Here is a 22800-nt window from a genome sequence, read left to right on the forward strand (position 1 = left end):
TTTTATCATGAGAATCTGAATTTCTTTTTGGACACAAATAGACTTCTAAAGCTCTAGGCAGATTTTTCCACTAGTTCTAATCTAAAGGAGTAGGTCTGAATTCGATGACAAATTATTTTAAATATGTTAAAGCTGGGACTGGAGGATAACGCAGGTAATGCACTTCCCCTTTTCACGGTTAACTCTAGTTCCATCACTGGCATCACATAAAGCCCTCTGATCTTCTCCAGAAGTAATCCCTGAACATACACCCTAAATATTTGTAGCCCCAAAACAAAAAAATATGTCAAGTTATGATGGAGAGGGAAATTAGAGTATCTACTCGAACAATGAACATTCTGATTTGGGATAACTCTTGAGTTTTTCTGAAGAGAAGCAAATGATGCACCACTTAATCTCTTTGAAAACTGATATCTCCATTTGTATGAAAGATATAGTGTTTGCACTGTCTACTTCACTAGAGTATTGAATAATAAAATAACCAGAAAAGAAGTAGCTCTATGAATTCTAAGCTGGATTGTACAGACTTACTATTATGCCTCAAATCAACATATAAACTGTGACTTTCACTCCAAGGAACTGGAGAAATCATTGATGTCTCTAAACTGGATTCAGGTTTTCTTGTAAAATTGATTCCTTCTCTACTTGGGACATTTTAAAGGAATGACACTTACACTGGTGGTGGCTTTGAGATGTAACACTAAAGACCTTAATTGCTGTTATCTACAGCTCAGTAAATCATAGAGTCTAAATGTTAAAATAAAAAATAAAGCCCCATTCTTCAGATAGTCTTACTTACACTGATGACACCCATCGTCTCCCTCTTTTCAGTAGTTAGAAACAACATTCCATGTGAAGGAAATCACATTCCTTCACCTATTCTGATGTAATAATGAAACAGTTCCTTTCAAAATGTAAGGTAAGAAAGTTAACATCCTTTACTAAGAAAGTTAAGGATACTTTCCAACTGCTCTTGGAAATAGAGATCGACATTTATAAGTTAGTCTTAAGACCCAATGCTGTCTGGCTTTGCCCTTTTCATCACTTAATAACATGATCCCTTACTTGATCACATGCTAATAAAGTAGCCCCCCCCACTAAGTCCTTTTTACTTCAACTACTACAGAGTTTCTGATAGAATCAGAGACCTAGTAACACTTATTGTCATTTCAAATTATACACTATGTGAAGTCACTCCTTGCTACCTTAATGTAAATGTCATGCCAGTACTGATTGTGTTTATACGCCAAAACTGTGATGTTAATGACTAGTACATATGGCAATTTTTAAGGAATGAGTTATTACTCAATATTAGGATTATCTCTTTATTTCATATATTTATATACATATATGCATAGATATATGTATGTCTTTAAGACCCTGGAATCATTTTTTTCTGATACAGGGAAATATAAAAAGCAAAAATATACAAACTTTCACTGATTTTTTTTATGTTATTTATGCCTAAATGCTTCCTTATACATTATCCCAATCTCTTTCTGAAAGACCCATTAGCAGATATCTAAGAAATGGATCCATGCTACTTTCTCTATAACATTAATATAGTACAACTATACTGAACATAGAATTTATTTGAATCTATATTTGTTATTTTGGTATAATTTGATCTGAGACCACACCTAGTGGCTCTCAGGTCATACTCTGTACTCAGAGATCAGTCCTGACTAGGCTAAGGATATTAAATGGAGCGCCAAGGTTCCAACCCCAGTTAGCTGTATGTAAGGTAAAAATTTTACCATACTGTACCAAGGTAAGCATCTTACTTGAGCTCTTTAATATAATTTGACAGATTTATTATGAATATTTTATAATTCCGGCACAAATATAAGTATACAATATTAAGTGTTCTTGGAGGATGATTTATTTTTTTTCTATATTGCTATTTTTCTTTATTTGAGAGGTATCAAATAAAGAGTTTGAGAAGAGTTTCATATCAAACATGCTGAGTGTCAAGCAAGTCTGGGAAAGTTTAATTCAGAGAGGAGGAAAACACCCATATGACCATGATGCAGAACATTTTTTACAATTTTTTAACCTTAAATATATTGATCATCACTGTTATAGATATTTATTAAACTCCCCATATTCCTCATCTAAACAAGGAAATGCAGTAAAATAGTGATTAAAGAACCTTGTAAACCTCAAGGTTAAATTCCAAATCTGTCATATACCAAATAAAAGGCTTTGGAAGACTAAACATAAATTGACCATTTTCTTTAAGCTAGTATAAACAAATCCAAATCAAATTAGTTCATATGTTGCCATAAGGATTAGTTGAATTTTTCATCAGTGTGTTTTGTCATGTAGTAACCTTCTACTTTCGTTACTTTTTTGGTTTGGGGGCTCTACCTAGAAGCACTCAGGGCTTACTCTTGGCTCTGTGCTCAGGGACCACTCTTTTTTTTTTTGGTTTTTGGGCCACACCCAGCGGTGCTCAGGGGTTACTCCTGGCTGTCTGCTCAGAAATAGCTCCTGGCAGGCACAGTGGATCATATGGGACACCGGGATTCGAACCAACCACCTTTGGTCCTGGATAGGCTGCTTGCAAGGCAAACGCCGCTGTGCTATCTCTCCGGGCCCTCAGGGACCACTCTTGATAGGCTCAGGAGTTCATATGAGATACTGGGATCAAAACCATATTGGCAACATTCAAGGCAAATGCCCTAACCACTTTACTATCTTTCTTGCCCATCCTGTTAATTATTAAAGTATTAAGTAGTCCTATGCCCATGTAGTAAGGACAGATAAATGTATCCGTCTTTGATAGCCTCAAAGAGCATACACGACAGTGTTATGAATTGAAAGACTTGAATAAAAGTTTTAAAAAGATCTGTAAATCCTGTTCATTTTCAGAGTAATTGAATTCCTGGCAGAAGAAGGTTTGTCATAATGTATTTTTACTGTTCTTCTAAACCAAAATGCAAGGAGAAAATCATATAGATTTGAAAGCTGAGTATCAAATTCTATTATTATAAGAAAATAACTGTTCTTCAATCACAGATAGAATTTATGAAACTAAGGTTAATTTTGTCAAATCCTCTAAAAATCAGAAAAATGCAACACAAGATAACCTACTAGATCATAAATGTTACATTACTATAGAACAAGGAGGGTAAATAACAAATGCAAATATTAGATCTGTCCCTTTTCCCATCTTGGTAATTAAAATGTTATTTAAAACATACCATACACATTTATTTGTGTATGGTTGTGACAAATTGACACTTTATAGACTTTAGATAAGTATACAAATCCTTGTTAACTTCCTAATCCCCCAGAGAAACTTTTTTATGGACCATATTATAGTACACCTATAATAAGGAAAAATAGACCATGAAAATATCTTAAAATATAAAGTTTTATTTCTGGAGTTCTTTCTTCCCAATTTTATTCCCTTATAAAAAGTACTTTATCTTTTTCAAAAATTAACAGGTAAGCCAAAATTTTCAAAATTAAATCAATAATTGGGCCTTCAATTTTGGAAGAGGTTTTCCCCAATAAAGTCAGTTTAAGAGCATGATTCTTATTTCCAAACATCTAAGTGATCCCAATTTCTTCTCCAATTTATGTAATCATGCATGATTATAGATATGAAATACTTACTGGAATTTTTTCTTTTTCCTGGGAGTATGCTGAGAGTTGCCCCAACTTTTCTTCTTCCATTGCTTTCTTACATATGTTCTTAGTCTCCAAGTTATCTGGTACCTGTACATCATAGTAGCATGATGTTGGTTTTAGGTTATTTATGAACTCTCTCGATTGAGTTTTTCTGAAGAGAAGCAAAAGAGAAATTATTAAAAACATTATTTAATATTCAGAGGTTTCCAAATAAATATCTACATTCAAATTATGTAAAAAAACAGTAATAGATATAAACTGCTGAGAATATACGTAAGTATATACCAAAGCATATAACTTTGCTAATAATTTTAATGACACTAAGGTTTCACAATAAAGTGCTATCCTTACTCTGTTACAAGAGCTCAAAATAATGATATGTGCCTTATGGACACAGCCAGGACTGAATTCAGGTTTCTCCAATGGTTCAAAATCAAAATTGTTAGAATATACTGTCTTCAAATGTTCATCTGCCAAGATATTTATTTTCCAAATATTCCTGCATAGTTTAAAATCACAGTATTTAGTGGACTGCATCCCAAGCCATTGAACTAAGTCCAGACCCACATGATCTCTTTTATTATACTATCTTATAATAGGGCTGTCTATGCCCAAGAGATAGCAAATTTCATAAAGGCTATCCAAGGAACTGAGCAGAAGGGTCAGCTGCACATACCTTAGAAGTTGTCTCAAGGTCTACATTTTATGCGTTGAGTTGCTTCTCATTAATATTCCTGACACTCAGCTATGTTGGCATTGTTATAATGATTCTGGTGAAACCACTTAGAACTTGAGAACCTAAATTCCTATCAAAGCTAGAATAATAATGGACAATGGAACAGCTAATATTATAACAAAATGAAAAGTGAAGGAAATTTCCAATACTGGTGGTGGAATTATGTTGCAATATTATATGCATAAACTTAAATTGTAAATAACTTTGTAAATCATGATTCTTTTTTTTTTTTTTTTGTAGTTTTTGGGTCACACCCAGCAGTGCTCAGGGGTTATTCCTGGCTCCAGGCTCAGAAATCGCTCCTGGCAGGCACGGGGGACTATATGGGGTGCCGGGATTTGAACTGATGAACTCCTGCATGAAAGGCAAACGCCTTACCTCCATGCTATCTCTCCGGCCCCAAATCATGATTCTTTAATTAAATAAAAGTATTTTTAGAAAATAAATTTTCATGAGAGATGTCAAATTAATTTTGTGTTGCTCAAATTCCACTCTGCTCTCCCACCATATCCTCTAAGTAAGAATGCTTTGCATTGTTTTGTAAAGTCCAGCCAGTATCACACTGGATTCTGGTGCCATACCTGAGCTCTTCTTTATCTTGCTCTGCCATCATCCGGGCCCTCTCAGCAATAATTTCATTACAGAGCACATCGTAGGGCTTATCTAGATGGTGTTCACCCATCACCCAGACCCAGACTTCCTTATCAGCTCCCAGTTTCCAATGAACAGATTTGCCATTCTCTGCAAACAAAAATTTAAAAAATTAAAAAAACAAATATATTAATAGGTTATTTTGTTTACCATATGATTTTTTGAGTTTTCAGGGATGTTGGGTAAAGCATAAAGCACTTGCAACTTGATTTAAAAAATAGGTAGCATTCCAGGGAACAATGTAAGAGCTATAATGGGGCTTCATTTATACGAGTGTTAGTTTCAAAATGTAATGAATATAATCTTTCATGTGTATATTTAAATAAAGATGTCAACCTGGGGTAAAAAAAATCATGTATTGTTGGCATTGTCCTTTGGAGTAACAGTGCTACTATCAGATACTATAAGTTCTTATTAAGTCTAGTGTCTCCATGTAACCTAGACTCACACAACTGCTTCAGTGGCTGTTTTTTTCCACTATCTTTTTAAAATTCAGTGCTGACAAATATGTATTTTTAGTATTGGGCTGGCTGAGTTCAAATCCTAGCATTAGAGGTGGGTGGTACAGAGTGAAGTTATGACTTTAATCTCCAAATGTGATCTCTGCCACAGTCAAAGCTTAGTATGTGGGGCCCAGACACTAAAACAATACTAAAGAGAGAAAAAGATAGAAAATTCTAGAATTGCTACTTATCATAGACCTTGGACACATTATATTCCATTTCTCCAATTCTCTAATTCTTCTGCAAAGTAGGAATAACATTAAAAATCACTGAGGTTTGCTGAGAGGAGTAGATAGGATGGGCATAAGAGGTTCTTTTTTAAGTGATGGGAGTTCAACAGATGCTAACTTTTATTACCACTTCTATTATTCACTATATGGCAGCTCAGACTTCATATCTGTTTGTGAGAAGACAGTATTACCTACTGTGGTAAAGGGTAGAGTGACTAAAATAACCTTTGTTTGCAGTTGATACCGGGGCTACATTACATTATCTGTACCATGCTTCTGATATATGGGCAGTGAGAGGTCATGTTCTTAAATTCTAGGGAAAGTAGGCATTCCTAGGAATGGGGGAGGGCAAGATGGAACCTAGACCATTGGTGTTGAGAAATGTGCACTGATTTGTGATGGGTGTTGAAGATTGTATGATTGAAACTCAATGATTAACAATCCTGTAGAGGTCATTCAATGTAAGATTTTATTTTATTAAAAATAAAACTTGGGGCAAGAGAGATAGCATGGAGGTAGGGCATTTGCGATGGTGGAATCCTGGCATCCTATATGGTTCCCCGAGCCTGCCAGGAGTGATTTCTGAGTGTAGAGCCAGGAGTAACCCCTGAGTGTTGCTGGGAGTGACCCCTCCAAAAAAGCCCCCCCCCAAAAAAACTTAAAAAATAGAAATGGCCAGGGTTATTTCATTTTACATGTGTGTGGTATAACATTCCTGGCAGAGTTGCAGAAGGCAAAGGCTGAAGGTTGATGTCACCTCTTAAGGTATATGTCATGAAACCTACTGGAACCTGAAACTGTGCACCCAACACTCAGCAACCATTTAATACCCCCAACAACATTATAAAATATATGTCTGAGAGAGGTCTGATAGAGATGGAGAGAGACTGTGGGGGGAGGGGGAGAGAACAATCTACTTAGTCTCCACTAAAAGAAGTCCAAAGACTAAATGGGCAAAAAACTGAAGAAGATCATCATTAAGGACCTCCAAAAATTTTATATTAGAAATGAAATAGGGTACCATCAGAGCTGATATCAACAGGGTATCTATTCTTACTACTTTGTTAAATCATTATTAGACTTCTGATACCCTAAGAATCTTCCATACTATGGTCTTTCCTCTAAGATATCCTATCCTCAGATCAGAAAAACAAGGAATGGCTAACCTCCCCATCTGGGGTAGGGAAACCATGATCATGTCCATTCTGATCATTCCTTTGCCATGACTGCATTCTTTATAATATCACTCTAGATAAAACTTTAGGAAATCAAGGAAATTGAGGCTCTGTAAAAGGGTAATTAAGCAACCCCTTCTTCATCACCACAACTTTGATTCTGCCTGTATTTTCCAGCAGTAACACATTCTATACCAATGGCTGGTATATCTTAAAGGGGGACTGAAGATTCAATAAAAATTTGGCCCTAGAAAAATGCACACATTTTGCATAATGCTTTACATTGTTTGCAGACTTCCTAATGGCCCATTCACAGGCAGTCTCCAGAATTCTTAGAATCTACATTAAGGTTAAGACTTCTATAAACACCACTTAAATGCCAGTGACTCTCTAAATCATACTGCCAAATTAGATCTCTCATCTTGGACTCTTTATGGTGCCAGTTATCAAGTAAGTCTTGATTTTGAGAAACCATCAGCTATTACGTTCAAGGAAAAACACAGATCACGAATATCACTCCAACTCTTTTCATTTCCTCAGGCTTGACCCGACCTCTCATTTTGTTATAACAGTGAAACTTTTTACCATTCGATAACCTTAGTTATTAAAATCAGAAACCAGAAACCCTGGTTGCCTGTGTCCTATCACACTGAATCAATGCACCCTCTAGAGCAGGGTCCTTAAAATTTTTTCCACTCATAACCCCTTTATGTCTGAGTAATATTTATACAGACCTTGATGAATAGACATGTAAAGTAGATGTATAACTCAGTTACTCTAATAAATTAAATAAAAAACATTTTTTAACAAAATTTAAGGTATCATGTGCTAACCCATATTAAGAAGCTATTCTCCAGAGTACTCCGTGCTTGGCTGAACACATGGCTCTTGGCTTTCCACTGTGTCACAGCGCAGCTGATAGAGACACCTATACTCCTTTCTATTTTGAAGAAATATCTTTCCCATAATGTTTTGAAGTAATATTTTCATTTATAATTCAATAAATCCCTCCTCTTGAATTTATCATTTCCTATTGTAATATTATAGTTGCTAAAAGGTCACTATCTTTATAAACCACACAGCATTCAAACACTTTGAAAACTTACAGAGTAGATCTTATATTAAAAGGAAAAAAAAAGTCCAGCTGTGACCGGCTAGAAGTCCTTAGTGCTCCTGCTCAGGAGAGGTCTGTGTAAACTGCATATACATACTCCGACCATAGTCCTGCTGCTGCACAAACCTAGTAGACACTTCAGTTTATATGATTCTAGGCAAATAAGGCTCAATATTTCTTTTCTTAGAAAATATACAGTCCCAAAATCAGAAGAACAACTCAACAGACTAGTTTGCAAAAATTCTATCATACTTGGGTAAACTCACTTACCTTGAATAAATAAACCCTAAAACATATATACCTCCAACCACCTCTTACACAATTAAACAGATCACTTTTTTTGAAATACACTGACACTCCAGCACCCCAACCCATGCAATGCAAAGAATAATTGGGAAACTAATAAAAAAAAAACACCAGTATCTGGGAACATGGAGAGAAATCCTAGCAAATGTCAAGTCTCCAGCTCACAAACTTTATAGATTAGGACCTAAAATCAGCATTTAATGTCTTAGCAATGGAATTCAAGGAATCACTAGCCAAATAATTAAGAAACCTATAGACAAGCAATTCAACCAACTCAAAAACAACTTTCCCCCATAATGTTTTGGAAAACATCTCTACACAGATGAGAGAATCAACACAAATGGAAATGAAGGAACTAAAAATATGCCAGGAAGCCGTAATAGTGAATTACATAGATGGAGAATTGCATAGATGAACTTGAAGACAAATTACAAGCCAGCAGGGATAAAAATATCAAAAAAGAAAGGATGCACTCTCCAAGCAAGTGAAAGCAGAAATTAACAGATGGGAATATATTAAGCTGAGAAGCTTCTGCACCTCAAAGGAAATAGTGCCCAAGATACAAGAGCCACCCACTGAGTGGGAGAAACTATTCACCCAATACCCATCAGATAAGGGGCTAATCTCTAAAATATACAAGCCACTGACAGAACTTTACAAGAAAAAAACATCTAATCCCATCAAAAAATGTGGAGAAGAAATGAACAGACACTTTGACAAAGAAGAAATACAGATGGCCAAAAGACACATGAAAAAGTGCTCCACATCACTAATCATCAGGGAGATGCAAATCAAAACAACAATGAGATACCACCTCACACCACAGAGAATGGCACACATCACAAAGAATGAGAATAAACAATGTTGGCAGGGATGTGGGGAGAAAGGAACTCTTATCCACTGCTGGTGGGAATGCCGTCTAGTTCAACCTTTATGGAAAGCGATATGGAGATTCCTCCAAAAACTGGAAATCGAGCTCCCATACGATCCAGCTATACCACTCCTAGGAATATACCCTAGGAACACAAAAATACAATACAAAAACCCCTTCCTTACACCTATATTCATTGCAGCACTATTTACCATAGCAAGACTCTGGAAACAACCAAGATGCCCTTCAACAGACGAATGGCTAAAGAAACTGTGGTACATATATACAATGGAATATTATGCAGCTGTCAGGAGAGATGAAGTCATGAAATTTTCCTATACATGGAAGTACACGGAATCTATTATGCTGAGTGAAATAAGTCAGAGAGAGAGAGAAAAACGCAGAATGGTCTCACTCATCTATGGGTTTTAAGAAAAATGAAAGACATTCTTGCAATAATAATTTTCAGACACAAAAGAGAAAAGAGCTGGAAGTTCCAGCTCACCTCAGGAAGCTCACCACAAAGAGTGATGAGTTTAGTTAGATAAATAACTACATTTTGAACTGTCCTAATAATGAGAATGTATGAGGGAAATTGAGAACCTGTTTAGAGTACAGGCGGGGGTCGGGTGGAGAGGAGGGAGACTTGGGACATTGGTGATGGGAATGTTGCACTGGTGATGGGTGGTGTTCTTTATATGACTGAAACCCAAACACAATCATGTATGTAATCAAGGTGTTTAAATAAAAAAAAAGAATTATTAAAAAAAAGAGAAAAAAAAAAGAAAAGACAGACCAAAAGACATACCAAACTCCTACACAAAGATGATACTAAATCCCATGACGATTACCTCTCTTAATATCAATGGGCTAAATGCACAAGGTAAATGACACAGAGTGGTAAATGGATCAAAAACTGAATCCAACATTCTGCTGCCTACAAGAAACACATGTGAATAGTCACAACAAAGATAGACTCAAAATCAAAGGTTAGAGGACAATTGTCCAAGCAAACAACACACTTACAAAAGCTGGAGTGGCCATAAAAATATCAGATGACACAAACTTCAGATTTAGAAGTTATAAGGGACAAAAATGGACATTTTATAATAATCAGGGATATATACAACAGGAAGAAATCACACTCATAACCATATATGCACCCAATGAGGGACCAGCAAAAAAAAAAAAAAGAAAAAAATGAAAGGAGAGACACAAAATTGGAAGAAACTGTAATGTGCTTAATGAAAAAAGACAAAAGAAATCATCTATGACTTATAGGAATACCAGAAGGGGCAGTAAAAGGGTAAAGTACTGAGGAAAATAATAGCAAACAATTTTCCCACTGTCTGGAAAAAGGTAGTTGTACAAATTCAAGAGATGTAAAGACTACCAAACAAAATAGACCCTAACAGAATAACACCAGAACATATAGTAATCCAAAAGGCGAGAGAGAGAGAGAGAGAGAGAGAGAGAGAGAGAGAGAGAGAGAGAGAGAGAGAGAGAGAGAGAGAGAGAGAGAGAGAGAGAGAGAGAGAGATGAATCCTTCAAAGCAATACAGGTGAAAAATACTCTCAAGTACAAAGGAAGTAACATGAGAATCAAACCAGATCTTCTTTTTGAAACAATTCAGGTAAGAAGTAGTGGAATGACATATTTAAACTACCAATGAAATAAACTTTCAACCTAGTACCCAGAAAAACTCTCATTTATATTGGAGGAAGGGTTAAATATATTCTCAGACAAAAAGAACTTGCAATATTTGAGCTAAACAAACAGATTCTAAATCAAGGGTCTCAAACTCAATTTACCTGGGGGTCAGCAGGAGGCAAAGTCGGGGTGAGGCAGGGCGCATAAGGGATTTCGCTTACCGAATATTCGCAATAAAAAATCGCATTAGTAAGAAAAAAATCGCAAAAAATCGCATTAAACATTTCCATACCTCGAATGGAACTGCTCGGGGTATACGAATGTTTAATGCGATTTTTTTCTTACTAATGCGATTTTTTTTCTTTTGTTTTTTGGGCCACACCCGGCAATGCTCAGGGGTTACTCCTGGCTGTCTGCTCAGAAATAGCTCCTGGCAGGCACGGGGGACCATATGGGACACCGGGATTGGACCATATGGGACACCGGGATTCGAACCAACCACCTTAGGTCCTGGATCGGCTGCTTGCAAAGCAAACACCGCTGTGCTATCTCTCCGGGCCCACTAATGCGATTTTTATTGAGATTATTCAGTAAGTGAATGATCACGAATACTGCAATATTTGAAGGCCAGCCGCGGGCCACAAAATGTTGTACAGAGGGCCACAAACGGCCCGCAGGCTGCGAGTTTGAGACCTCTGTTCTAAATGAACTACTACTCAGTGATAAATTACACAACCAAACACCCAATTATAAAAACAACAACAACCCTCTACAATATAACAGCACAACAATCCTCTCTGTCAATAATTTCCTTAAATGTCAATGGACTAAACTTTTCCATTAAAAGGCACAGAGTAGAGAGTTAGATCAGGAAATAAAACCCTGATATCTGCTGCCTGTAGGAACATACACTTAAAAGTTAGGGATAGACACAGGCTGAGAGTAAAAGCATGAGATTCAATTATACATGTCACTGAAAAAAATTGGGACAGCCATAATTATATCATACCAAATTGCATTCTACCTCAAGAAAGTATTCAGAGACAAAGACGGACACTACTCATTGATCAGGGCAACATTAGACCAAAAAGTACTAACTCTGATCAACTTTTGTGCATCAAATGTAGAGCCAGCAAAATATGTAAACATATGAACAGAAATGTGATAGGAATGGGAGATTTAAACATGTCATTATCATCACTAGACAGATCCACTAGGCAGAACACTACCAAAGACTTAAGAGCCCTAAATGAGAAACTAGAAGAACTGGAACTAATGGACTTATACAGGGCATTCTATTCTTAGAAAGTGGAATACATGTGCTTGCTTCGGCAGCACATATGCAAAAATTGTAATGGTACAGAGAAGATTAGCACGGCCCCTACACAAGGATGACATGCAAATTCGTGAAGTGTTCCATATTTAAAAAAAAGAAAGTGGAATACACATTATTCTCAAGTGTACATGAAACCTTCTCTAGGATAGACCACACCTTAGGACACAAATCTAACTTACATAAAGTACAAGTATAAAAATTATACTAAGCGGGGCCGGAGAGATAGCATGGAGGTAAGGCGTTTGCCTTTCATGCAGGAGGTCATCGGTTCAAATCCCGGCGCCCCATATGGTCCCCTGTGCCTGCCAGGAGCAATTTCTGAGCCTGGAGCCAGGAATAACCCCTGAGCACTGCCAGGTGTGACCCAAAAACCAAAAAAAAAAAAAAAATTATACTAAGCACTCTATTAGATCACAAAGCAACAGAAATCAAGATTTACTATAAAAAGATGTGAAGAAGGGGCCAGAGAGGTGGCGCTAGAGGTAAGGTGTCTGCCTTGCAAGCGCTAGCCAAGGAAGGACCGCGGTTAGATCCCCCGGCATCCCACATGGTCCCCCCAAGCCAGATACAATTTCTGAGCGCTTAGCCAGGAGTAACCCCTGAGCATCAAATGGGTGTGCCCCCCCAAAAAAAAAAGATGTAGAGAAAATTCAACATCTGGAGACTAAACAACATGCTTCTTAACAACAGCTGGATCAAAGAGGAAATCAAGGAAATAAAAAGATTCCTTAAAAGGGAGAAATGACAACCAAGAAGGAAATTGCCAAATCTATGGTACACAGCAAAAGCAGTAATTAGGGGGAAACTCATAGCAATACGAGCCTTCATTAGTAAAGAGGAAGATGACAAAATCAACAACTTACAGGGATACTTTAAGTACCTAGAAAACCAGCAGCAAATGAACCCAAACACAGCAGAAGACAAGAAATTATAAAAACCAGATCAGAAATAACAACAAAGATACAAAGAAAAGAATTCAAAGAATCAATGAGACCAGGAGCTGGTCTTTTGAAAGAATAAACAAGATAGACAAACTGCTGGCAAGACTCACAAGGAAAAAAAGGAAAAAACACTAAAAAAAATCAGATGACAAATTAAAGGAGAGAGATTACAACAGAGCCTCAAGAAATACAATACTTCACAAGGGCTTATTATGAGCAACTGTACTCAGTTAAGTTAGAGAACCCAGAAAAAAAAAAATAGACAGATTCCTGGAAAACTTTCTCCTAAGACTTAGTAAGGAGGAAACAAAAAGCCTAAACAGGTCAATCACAGTAAAGAAATTGAAAACATAATTAAGAAACTTTCCAAGAATAAAAGTCTAGGACCAGATGGTTTACAGGTAAATTCTAACAGCATTCAGAGAAGAATAACTATCATTGATCCTCAGGCTCTTCTAAAATATTGAAAATTCCTAGTTCCTTCATAATTCCTTTTATGGAGCTCATATTATGCTCATCCGCAAAGCTGATGATACCACGAAGAAAGAAAACTACAGACAAATGTCACTAATGAACATAGACACAAAAATCCTTAACAAAATCTTAGCAAACTGAATCCAACAACACATCACAAAGATTATACATCATGACCAAGTGGGTTTCACTCCATGGATACAAGGACTTTTCAACATACACAAATCAAAAATACCATACACCACATCAACAAAAAAGAATGATAAAAAACAATATGATCATATCAATCAATGCAGAGAAGGCATTAGACAAAATCCAACACCTATTTATGATGAAAATACTCAGCAAAATAGGGGTGTAAGGAATCTTCCTCAGTATAGTTACAGCTATCTATAAGAAGACCACAGCCAACATCACCTTTAAAGGTGAAAACTAGAAGATTTTCTCTAAGGTCAGGACTAGGCAAGGTTGCCCACTGCCTCCAGTCTTATTCAACATAGTATTAGAAGTTCTAGCAATAGCAATCAGACAAGAGAAGGCTATCAAAGGAATCCAAATAAGAAAAAGAGGAATTCAAACTATTTCTATTTGCCGATGATATGATAATAAAATTGAAAATCCTAAATAGTACATAGAAAAGCTCCTAGAAACAATAAACCAATACAGCAAAGTGGCTGGCTTCAAATTCAATACTCAAAAGACAGTTGCAATCCTTCATACAAATAAAGGAATCAGAGGAGAAAGAAATAACAGAGTCCATCCCATTTAAAATAGTATCTAAAAGTATCAAGTACCTAGAAATCAACCTAACAATAGAGGTGAAAGACCTATATCATGAAAACTTAAAAACACTTCAGAAAGAAATTCCAACCTATGTTCATGGGTTGGAAAAATCCATATCCTCAAAATGACCATCTTACCTAAACTACCATACATATTCAGTGAAATCCCTATTCAAACTCAGACATCATTCTTGAAGGACTTAGAACAATCAACTATAAAGTTCGTGTGGAACTACAAAAGACCCAGGTTAGCCAAATCCATACTGAAAAACAAGAAACTGGGGAGCATTTCTTTACCTAACTTGAAGTTTTACTACAAAGCCATAGTGATCAAAACAGAATAATATTAGAACAAAGACAGAATCTCAGACCAGTGTATCAGAATAGAATATTCAGTGACATACTTCCAAATATATAGTCAAACTAATATTGACAAAGGAGTCAAACATTTGAAATGGAACAAAGACAGTCTCTTCAAAAATGGTGTTAGAACAACTAGAAAACCACCTGTAAGAAAATAAAGATTGATCCATACCTCACATCTTTTACAAAAGTCAACTCAAAATGGATTAAAGACCTTGAAACCAGACCCAAATCCATAAAGTTCCTTGAAGAAAGCATAGGCAGAACACTCCAAGACTTATACCTCAAAGAAGTCTTTGATTATAGGATGCTTTAATGGTAAGAGCTATAACATCAAACCTAAATAAATGGGAATACATCAAAGTAAAAAGTTCTGTATGGCAGAAGAAACATGGGATAAAACTAGAAGACAGCTAAGTGAATGGGAACAATTTTTTTGCATTCAACACATTAGATAAATATTTGATTTCTAGGATATACAAAGTACTCACAAAGCTTAGGGCCGCAGACTTAAAAAAATCAAAAAATGGGGAGAAGAAATAAAATATACATTTTTTGAGGAAGACCAACAAATGGCCAAAAGACACATTAAAACATGTGCATCATCACTTACTAGAGAAATCCAAATCAAGATAACAATGATGACCATCTTACCCTAGTGAGTATGACACGGAGCAGTAAGGTGTCTGCCTAGGAAAGACTGTTGTTGGATCTCCCGGGCATCCCATATAGTCCCCCATGCCAGGAGCAATTTCTGAGCGCATAGCCAGGAATAACCCCTGAGCATCACCCGGTGTGGCCAAAAAAGACAAACAAAAAAATGGAAACAATCTGTTGGGGGGATGTGCTAAGAAAGGAACTCATCCACTGCTGATGTGAATGTTGCCTGGTCCAACCCCTATAAAAAACATTATGGAGGGTTCTCAGTAAACTTAAAATTGAGCTTCCATAAGACCAAGCAATCCTTCTCTTGGGTATCTATCTCCAGGATAAAAAAAATTTCATACAAAAGTATGTATGCACACCACTATTTATTGAAGCACTCAGTACAATATCTAAGAGTTGAAATCAAGTCCAACAACAGATGAGTGGATCATGAAGATATGGTGCATATACACAATGGAACACTACATAGTAGTAAGAAAAAAGTGATATAATTCTGTATTTATCCTTCTGTTGACTTATATAGTAGTAAGAAATGGTACAATTATGCGATTTTCAGCAATATGGATGAAACTATAAAATATAATTTAAGTAAAGTAAGTCAACAGAAGGATAAATACAAAATTATATCACTTTTATGTGACATTTTGAATAACTCCATGAAGAAACACATGGCTTAAATGTTAGATACTCTGAAATCCATAGATGCCATAGTATAATTAGGAGAAGGGAACAAATCAAGTGGAAAGAGGAGAAATATAAAGCCTTTACTCTCTTTTATACTACAAAAAAGCCCTGCAACAACAGAAACAACTGTTTTGATTTAAAAAGTGTCCAATCAACCTCTCACTACAGGGGCCTATAATAATATTCTAATGTTTTTATTCATAGGTGCAGATTATGATTGGAAGCCAGAGACTTCCACTGCAGTGCTCACTATCAGTATGTTTTAGTGCCTTAATTTTATTATGTATAAAATAACTCTTCAACTTCTTTGTCCACAGTTATTCTTAGAAATATAGGTTGGTCATTTTAAGTTCACGTTTCAGTGCTATATCACATTAGACTCCAAATGCAGTACTCATTACGACTATGTCTTGACAAAATACTCCAATTTATTCATTTCTTTTTATTATGTTTGTTATTGTTATCTAATGCTTATATACATAGAGACCACTGAAATAGGCAACTGCACATCATAGATTTATACTATAGGTCCCATTCATTGGGTATGCTTTTGCAAATTATTATTATTTTTGATCTAAGATACATAACTATTGTATCATAATGCCAACACTGTCATTTTCCTAGCAGAAAAGGAACCTTGATGCACAAGACATAGTAGATGATGACACAAGAGGGTAGACTCCTCTTATAATGTTCACTACCATATTGCTTAGTACTCTAGACATGAAAATCATGTTTATCCTAAAATGCTTCACGTACGACCTAACACCCAAATTTTTTTTATCAGTTTATCCCCACTATTGATGAGATGGCTAGAAATTGGAAAACCTTTTCTCCCTGATGTGCCAGCCCCATAATTTTTAAGTGTTCTGATCCATCCCATAAGGGTCAGTCCTCAATCTACAACCTACAAATAGATCTCCAATGTCTGTCTATTCACTACCTTATAAAATCCCTCTGTCCTCCCACCCATTTAAACCTGATCTATAATCTCTCTCTATTTAACTCTCTTTACCCTCAGTTCTTAACTCCTCAGGAACCAGGACCTGTCCCATCAAGCTGCCATCTGGCTCCCAAAGCAAAAAGATACCCTTTCAGCCCCCCATCTCTCTCCACAGCAAGAAGATGCAGCCACTGCTCCTGCTGACTAATTCTATGTGGCCATTTTTCTCCCACCTATCCTTAGTGTGGACTGTTGATTGCTATCAGATTCAACTGCAGAGAGACCCCCAGTTCGAGGATACTATCTGATCCCTGACTGCTGCAAACCATTTCTCGGACTCAACAAGACCAAAGTGTATGGTAAAATGTGCCTTGGATCTTATCCCCCCTCAGACTATCTCAAATGACTTAATGAGGATATCAATATTTTCTTTGCATGTTTCTGTGAACACATTTCCTTAGTTATAGCTCTTAATTTTTATTTCCATATGTAGAAATAACTCCCCCACCCCACCTTTTTTAAACTGCTTAGTAGAAAATTCTAGTAGGAAAGTCTTGCTTAGAATAAGAGATCAGGTCAAAACCAGGACACAGAGACTTTATAGCTTGTTATTTTTAACCCTAAATACACCAATAATATAATATGGCATAATTACTTTTTTCCTAGGCACACTAAAATGGGGAAATCTATGTATAGAAAGATGTTCTTATCTAAAGGAATAAAAACCCATAGATTTTATAATGCAGGGGCAACTTCCACTCTGAACATTTGTCATGGGGACTTGACTAAGGAAGGCCTCAGATCAGACATCAACTATCCAACCCCAAATTTTCAGATCCCAACCTTTGAATTGGCTCTGTTTCCTGCACCAGAACCAGGAATCAAATTCCCCCGGAGGAACCCTAATACCTCTCTCACACCAACTTGCTCTAGTGTAGGTTTATATGACACTCTAATGATGAGGAAACAGCAACAATTTGATGTAAGAGCAGGTTGCCCTACCTCACCACCTAATGGTAAGATGAACTCAGAAGATGGTATGTCCTAGGATCTGTGCAAAAATCAAGATCTCTAATTATGGAAGACTGATTACAACAACCACCACTGAGCAGAATTTTTCCTGGGACCATAAAAATGACTTTGGACTTTGACAACTAACATGCCCAGATCATATAGTTGGCTTATGACAGTATGCTTCATGGGTAGAGAAACCCTGTATCTCTTAGGCCAAGGGAATTTCCTTTCTAATTATCCAACCATTTATATTGTGTCTATGCAAAAAATAATGAAAGAAAAACAAAGATAAAAAGAAGAAAGAGAGAAAAAAGAGAAGAAGAAAGAAAGAAAGAAAGAAAGAAAGAAAGAAAGAAAGAAAGAAAGAAAGAAAGAAAGAAAGAAAGAAAGAAAGAAAGAAAGAAAGAAAGAAGGAAGGAAGGAAGGAAGGAAAGAAAAAGAGAAAGGAAGGAGGGAAGAAAGAAAGAAGAAAGAAGAAAGAAAGAAAGAAAGATAGAAAGAAAGAAAGAAAGAAAGAAAGAAAGAAGAAGGAAGGAAGGAAGGAAGGAAGGAAGGAAAGAAAGAAAGAAAGAAAGAAAGAAAGAAAGAAAGAAAGAAAGAAAGAAAGAAAGAAAGAAAGAAAGAAAGAAAGAAAGAAAGAAAGAAAGAAAGAAAGAAAGAAAGAAAGAAAAAGAGAAAGGAAGGAAAGAAAAAGAGAAAGGAAGGAGGGAAGAAAGAAAGAAAGAAAGAAAGAAAGAAAGAAAGAAAGAAAGAAAGAAAGAAAGAAAGAAAGAAAGAAAGAAGGAAGGAAGGAAAGAAAGAAAGAAAGAAAGAAAGAAAGAAAGAAAGAAAGAAAGAATGAATGAATTAAAGAAAAAGAAGAGAAAGACAGGAAGAAGGAAGAATGGAAGAGGAAGAAAGAAAGAAGAAATAAAAAGAAAGAAAGAAAGAGAGAGAAAGAAAGAAAGAAAGAAAGAAAGAAAGAAAGAAAGAAAGAAAGAAAGAAAGAAAGAAAGAAAGAAAGAAAGAAGAAGGAAGGAAGGAAGGAAGGAAGGAAAGAAAGAAAGAAAGAAAGAAAGAAAGAAAGAAAGAAGAAAGAAAGAAAGAAAGAAAGAAAGAAAGAAAGAAAGAAGAAAGAAAGAAAGAAAGAAAGAAAGAAAAAAGAAAGAAGAAGAAAGAAAGAAAGGAAGAAAGAAAAAGAGAAAGGAAGGAGGGAAGAAAGAAAGAAGAAGAAAGAAAGAAAGAAAGAAAGAAAGAAAGAAAGAAAGAAAGAAAGAAAGAAAGAAAGAAAGAAAGAAAAAGAAAGAAAGAAAGAAAGAAAGAAAGAAAGAAAGAAAGAAAGAAAGAAAGAAAGAAAGAAAGAAAGAAAGAAAGAAAGAAAGAAAGAAAGAAAAAGAGAAAGGAAGGAAAGAAAAAGAGAAAGGAAGGAGGGAAGAAAAGAAAGAAAAAGAGAAAGGAAGGAAGGAAGAAGGGAAGAGAGGAAGAAAGGAAGGAAAGAAGGATGAAAGGAAGAAAAAGACAGAAACAAAGAAAGAACAAAAGAAAGAAATTGAAAGAAAGAAAACCTTGCCACATCTGCCCCCCTTTTTTCTTCTTTTAATTTTATTTATAGCTTCTAGATAGGAGCTCCCAACTTTTTTGACAAAACCTTAGAACATTTTGTTCTGTCTCATATTTCTATGTCTTCCTAAAAATTGATGGAAAAAAGTGGTTTCGGGAGCATTGCATAGAAAAAAAAAAAGGTCAGATCTAACTCCCTAAGCCAAAGTCAAATGATAATAGAATCGAGACCCAAACTATAAAAAGTTAAAGAAAATGGACCTGTTACACTAGCAGTCCAGGGGGCTAAGAGTAGAGGCATGAGAGGCATGCTGGGAACTAGGTGGAGGGAAATCAATGCTGGTGGTGGGAATGGCCACCACCAATGTTACTGTGCTCCTTAAATACAGCTATGAAAGACTTGTAATTCACATTGGTCTCAATAAAAAAATTTAAAAAAATGAAATAGCTCCTGTAAGGCTTTGGGGACCTCAAGGGATGCCAGAGATTGAATCCTGGTCTGTCCTGGATTGGCCGCATGCCAGTTGAACACCCTACTGCGTGCTATCACTCAAGATCAATTTATGATTTCCTTAAACTACATTTTCTTTTTTCTTTTCTTCATATCATTACTTATTGTTTTAATGTGAAAAGTCCTGAAGAAATGTGTCATTAAACTGTCTTCTTCTACATGTTATCTTCAATTAAAAATTTTAAATGACATTTAATTTAAAAAGAGAGAGATCAGATTATAATAAAATAACTGATAAGTGATGATTTAGAATAGTGAAAATAAATGTAAATAAGCATCAAATATTATTGAATTGTCCAAGAAAAGGCCACAAATCAAACTGACATCCCATTTAAGAAGTGCTAAGAAAAGGCAGTATTTCACCCAGTTTATTATCACTAAGAGAGAATGACGATGGGAGAGGCAAGGAGACAGTCCTGAAATGAAGAGGTACAGAGTAAAGTTTTGACAAACAGTGATAAGGGGCTTAGTAGGCTTAAGAACACAGAAATGACGTGTTAAGTATCAATCACAGCAGCATTGTCTTGTACTCTATTTGACTTTATCTTCAAACACAGAACATGACAAGAGAAGTACTCTCTTTGTAAGGAAAATGGAGTAAAGAACCTCAGAGATTACCTTTTATTGTAGCCAGAAGAATAACAAATTTAGAGCAAAATATAAATTTCCAAATGGTACACATAAGGAAATCACAAACTTTGGGACATAAAAAACTGATAATAGTCTTTACTGTGTATGCTGGCATATTTCTTCCCCTTCCTATAATTATTTTTAGTTAGTTGTACAGGATTTCAAAGATATTGATTCAAAACAGAGCAAATAAAAAATTTAATCTAAGAAACTAAAATTATTGCAAGAAAATCAAATAAAAAAGACCAAAATATTGCAACTATCACCCCTAAAGTTGAGGCTAGAACACCTCAGCTTTCCCACTAGGCAAAGTCCCTCATCACATTAATAGATTATGTTCTTAACTGACTTGGTGCCCCAAGAAAGAAAGATATCTGATCAACTGAATAAAGAATGGAAGGAGGTAAGTAAATCAACACAGACATTTAAATGGAAGTGCTCTTTGTTAAAGCAAAGTTTAAAGCCTAGGGATAAAACCTAGCTTCTTAAACAATGGGTCATATATAGTGTCACTTAACTGAATGTGGTGATAATAAAAAATCTTAATATCTTGTTTTTAAAAGAAATGTATGCTTTATTATCAAGAAATTTATTTGAATACGTATTTACTATACGTATATATATATATATATATATATATATATTTCTCAGGTGAAAGGGTAACTAGTGACAAAAGTTTAATAAGCTTTGTTATCAGGCACTGGTTTTATTTTTCAGGTGTTCTTTTTTGTTGTTGTTTTATTTGTTTGGTGCAGCCACATCTAGTTATGCTCAGAGATTACTAGACTTCTAGATCTATGCTCAAATGTCAATCCTGGAAGTGCTCAGGGTACCAATTGACACTGGGGGATGAATCTGGGTCAAATGCAAGACAAGTGGATAAGCTACAGTACTGTCTCTCTATCCTATAGAGTACTTTTAAAACCAACAGTCTGAGTTATGACTCGCAGTGTGCTGAATATATTTCTAAATTTACCTTATTCTACATTTTCCATCTGTAAAATAGCACAAATCAACACACACACTCTGTAGTTCTGTGAAAATGAGATATAATATATAAATGTATAAATAAATATATATAAAATATATAATATATAAAAATACATTGCAAAATGACAAAAAAGCTACAAGTGTTGAAAATAAGAATAAAGTTACCCAATAATATACTAGATCTATTTGAATATCATTAAAATTGGAAAAAGAATTTAGTAAAAGCTGCATCAGGTAAAGGTCACTAAACTGATTTCATTTTTAAGAAATAAAATTTATTTTCTTAATCTTTAAAACCTTGAACCATTTAATCAAATTGTATATTTTCTGGACTAACTGAAAATGAAGAGAAATTGGTCTTGAATGCCTCTGTAAGTGACCTTTAAAACTATTTTTCAGGGCCCGGAGAGATAGCACAGCGGTGTTTGCCTTGCAAGCAGCCGATCCAGGACCAAAGGTGGTTGGTTCGAATCCCGGTGTCCCATATGGTCCCGTCCCTGCCAGGAGTTATTTCTGAGCAGACAGCCAGGAGTAACCCCTGAGCACTGCCAGGTGTGGTCCAAAAACCAAAAAAAAAAAACAACCCATTTTTCAGAGATGAATACTTAGGCATTCATCGACAACAGAATTAGTTGGAGCAAGGGAAAAAGATAATTAATATATGCTTTATTTAGTGACTGTGTATATATTTTTAGTTTTAGTTTAATTTTTAGTTTAGTGTATATATATACACTATAAATATATATATATATATATATATATGACACCCAGTGACACTCAGGGGTTATTCCTGGCTATGTGCTCATAAATAGCTCCTGGCTTGGGGGACCATATGGGGCACTGGGTATCAAACCGAGGTCCATCCTCCTGGATCAGCCGCATGAAAGACAAATGCCCTACTGCTGCACTATCGCTCTGGCCCCATAGTGTTTCTATTTTTAATTCCTCCCATATGGTGTCAAAAGTCCTTCTCAAGCAAATTTCTTGGGTAAGGAAGAAGTATGTACAAAAAAAAAAAAATCAACTCATACTAAAAAATGTAACATTTTTC

At 35.7% G+C, this 22800-nt stretch overlaps 1 protein-coding gene and 1 non-coding gene across 2 annotated transcripts in view; one reads left to right on the top strand and one right to left on the bottom strand.

Annotated features, from left to right (window-relative positions):
- Positions 1-22800, bottom strand: part of SH2D4A (SH2 domain containing 4A) — an 88878-nt gene that overhangs the window by 65362 nt on the left and 716 nt on the right. The window contains exons 2-3 of the mRNA XM_049771862.1: positions 4957-5116; positions 3625-3790 (exon numbers count right to left, since the gene is read on the bottom strand). Of these exons, the coding sequence (XP_049627819.1) occupies positions 3625-3790; positions 4957-5116 (326 nt within the window). The remainder of the gene's footprint in view (positions 1-3624; positions 3791-4956; positions 5117-22800) is intronic.
- LOC126007339 (U6 spliceosomal RNA) lies at positions 12196-12302 on the top strand. The gene has a single exon (XR_007494920.1). It is a non-coding gene; the product is annotated as a U6 spliceosomal RNA (small nuclear RNA).

Source organism: Suncus etruscus, chromosome 4 (genome assembly GCF_024139225.1).
Source record: "Suncus etruscus isolate mSunEtr1 chromosome 4, mSunEtr1.pri.cur, whole genome shotgun sequence".
Lineage (NCBI taxonomy): Eukaryota > Metazoa > Chordata > Mammalia > Eulipotyphla > Soricidae > Suncus > Suncus etruscus.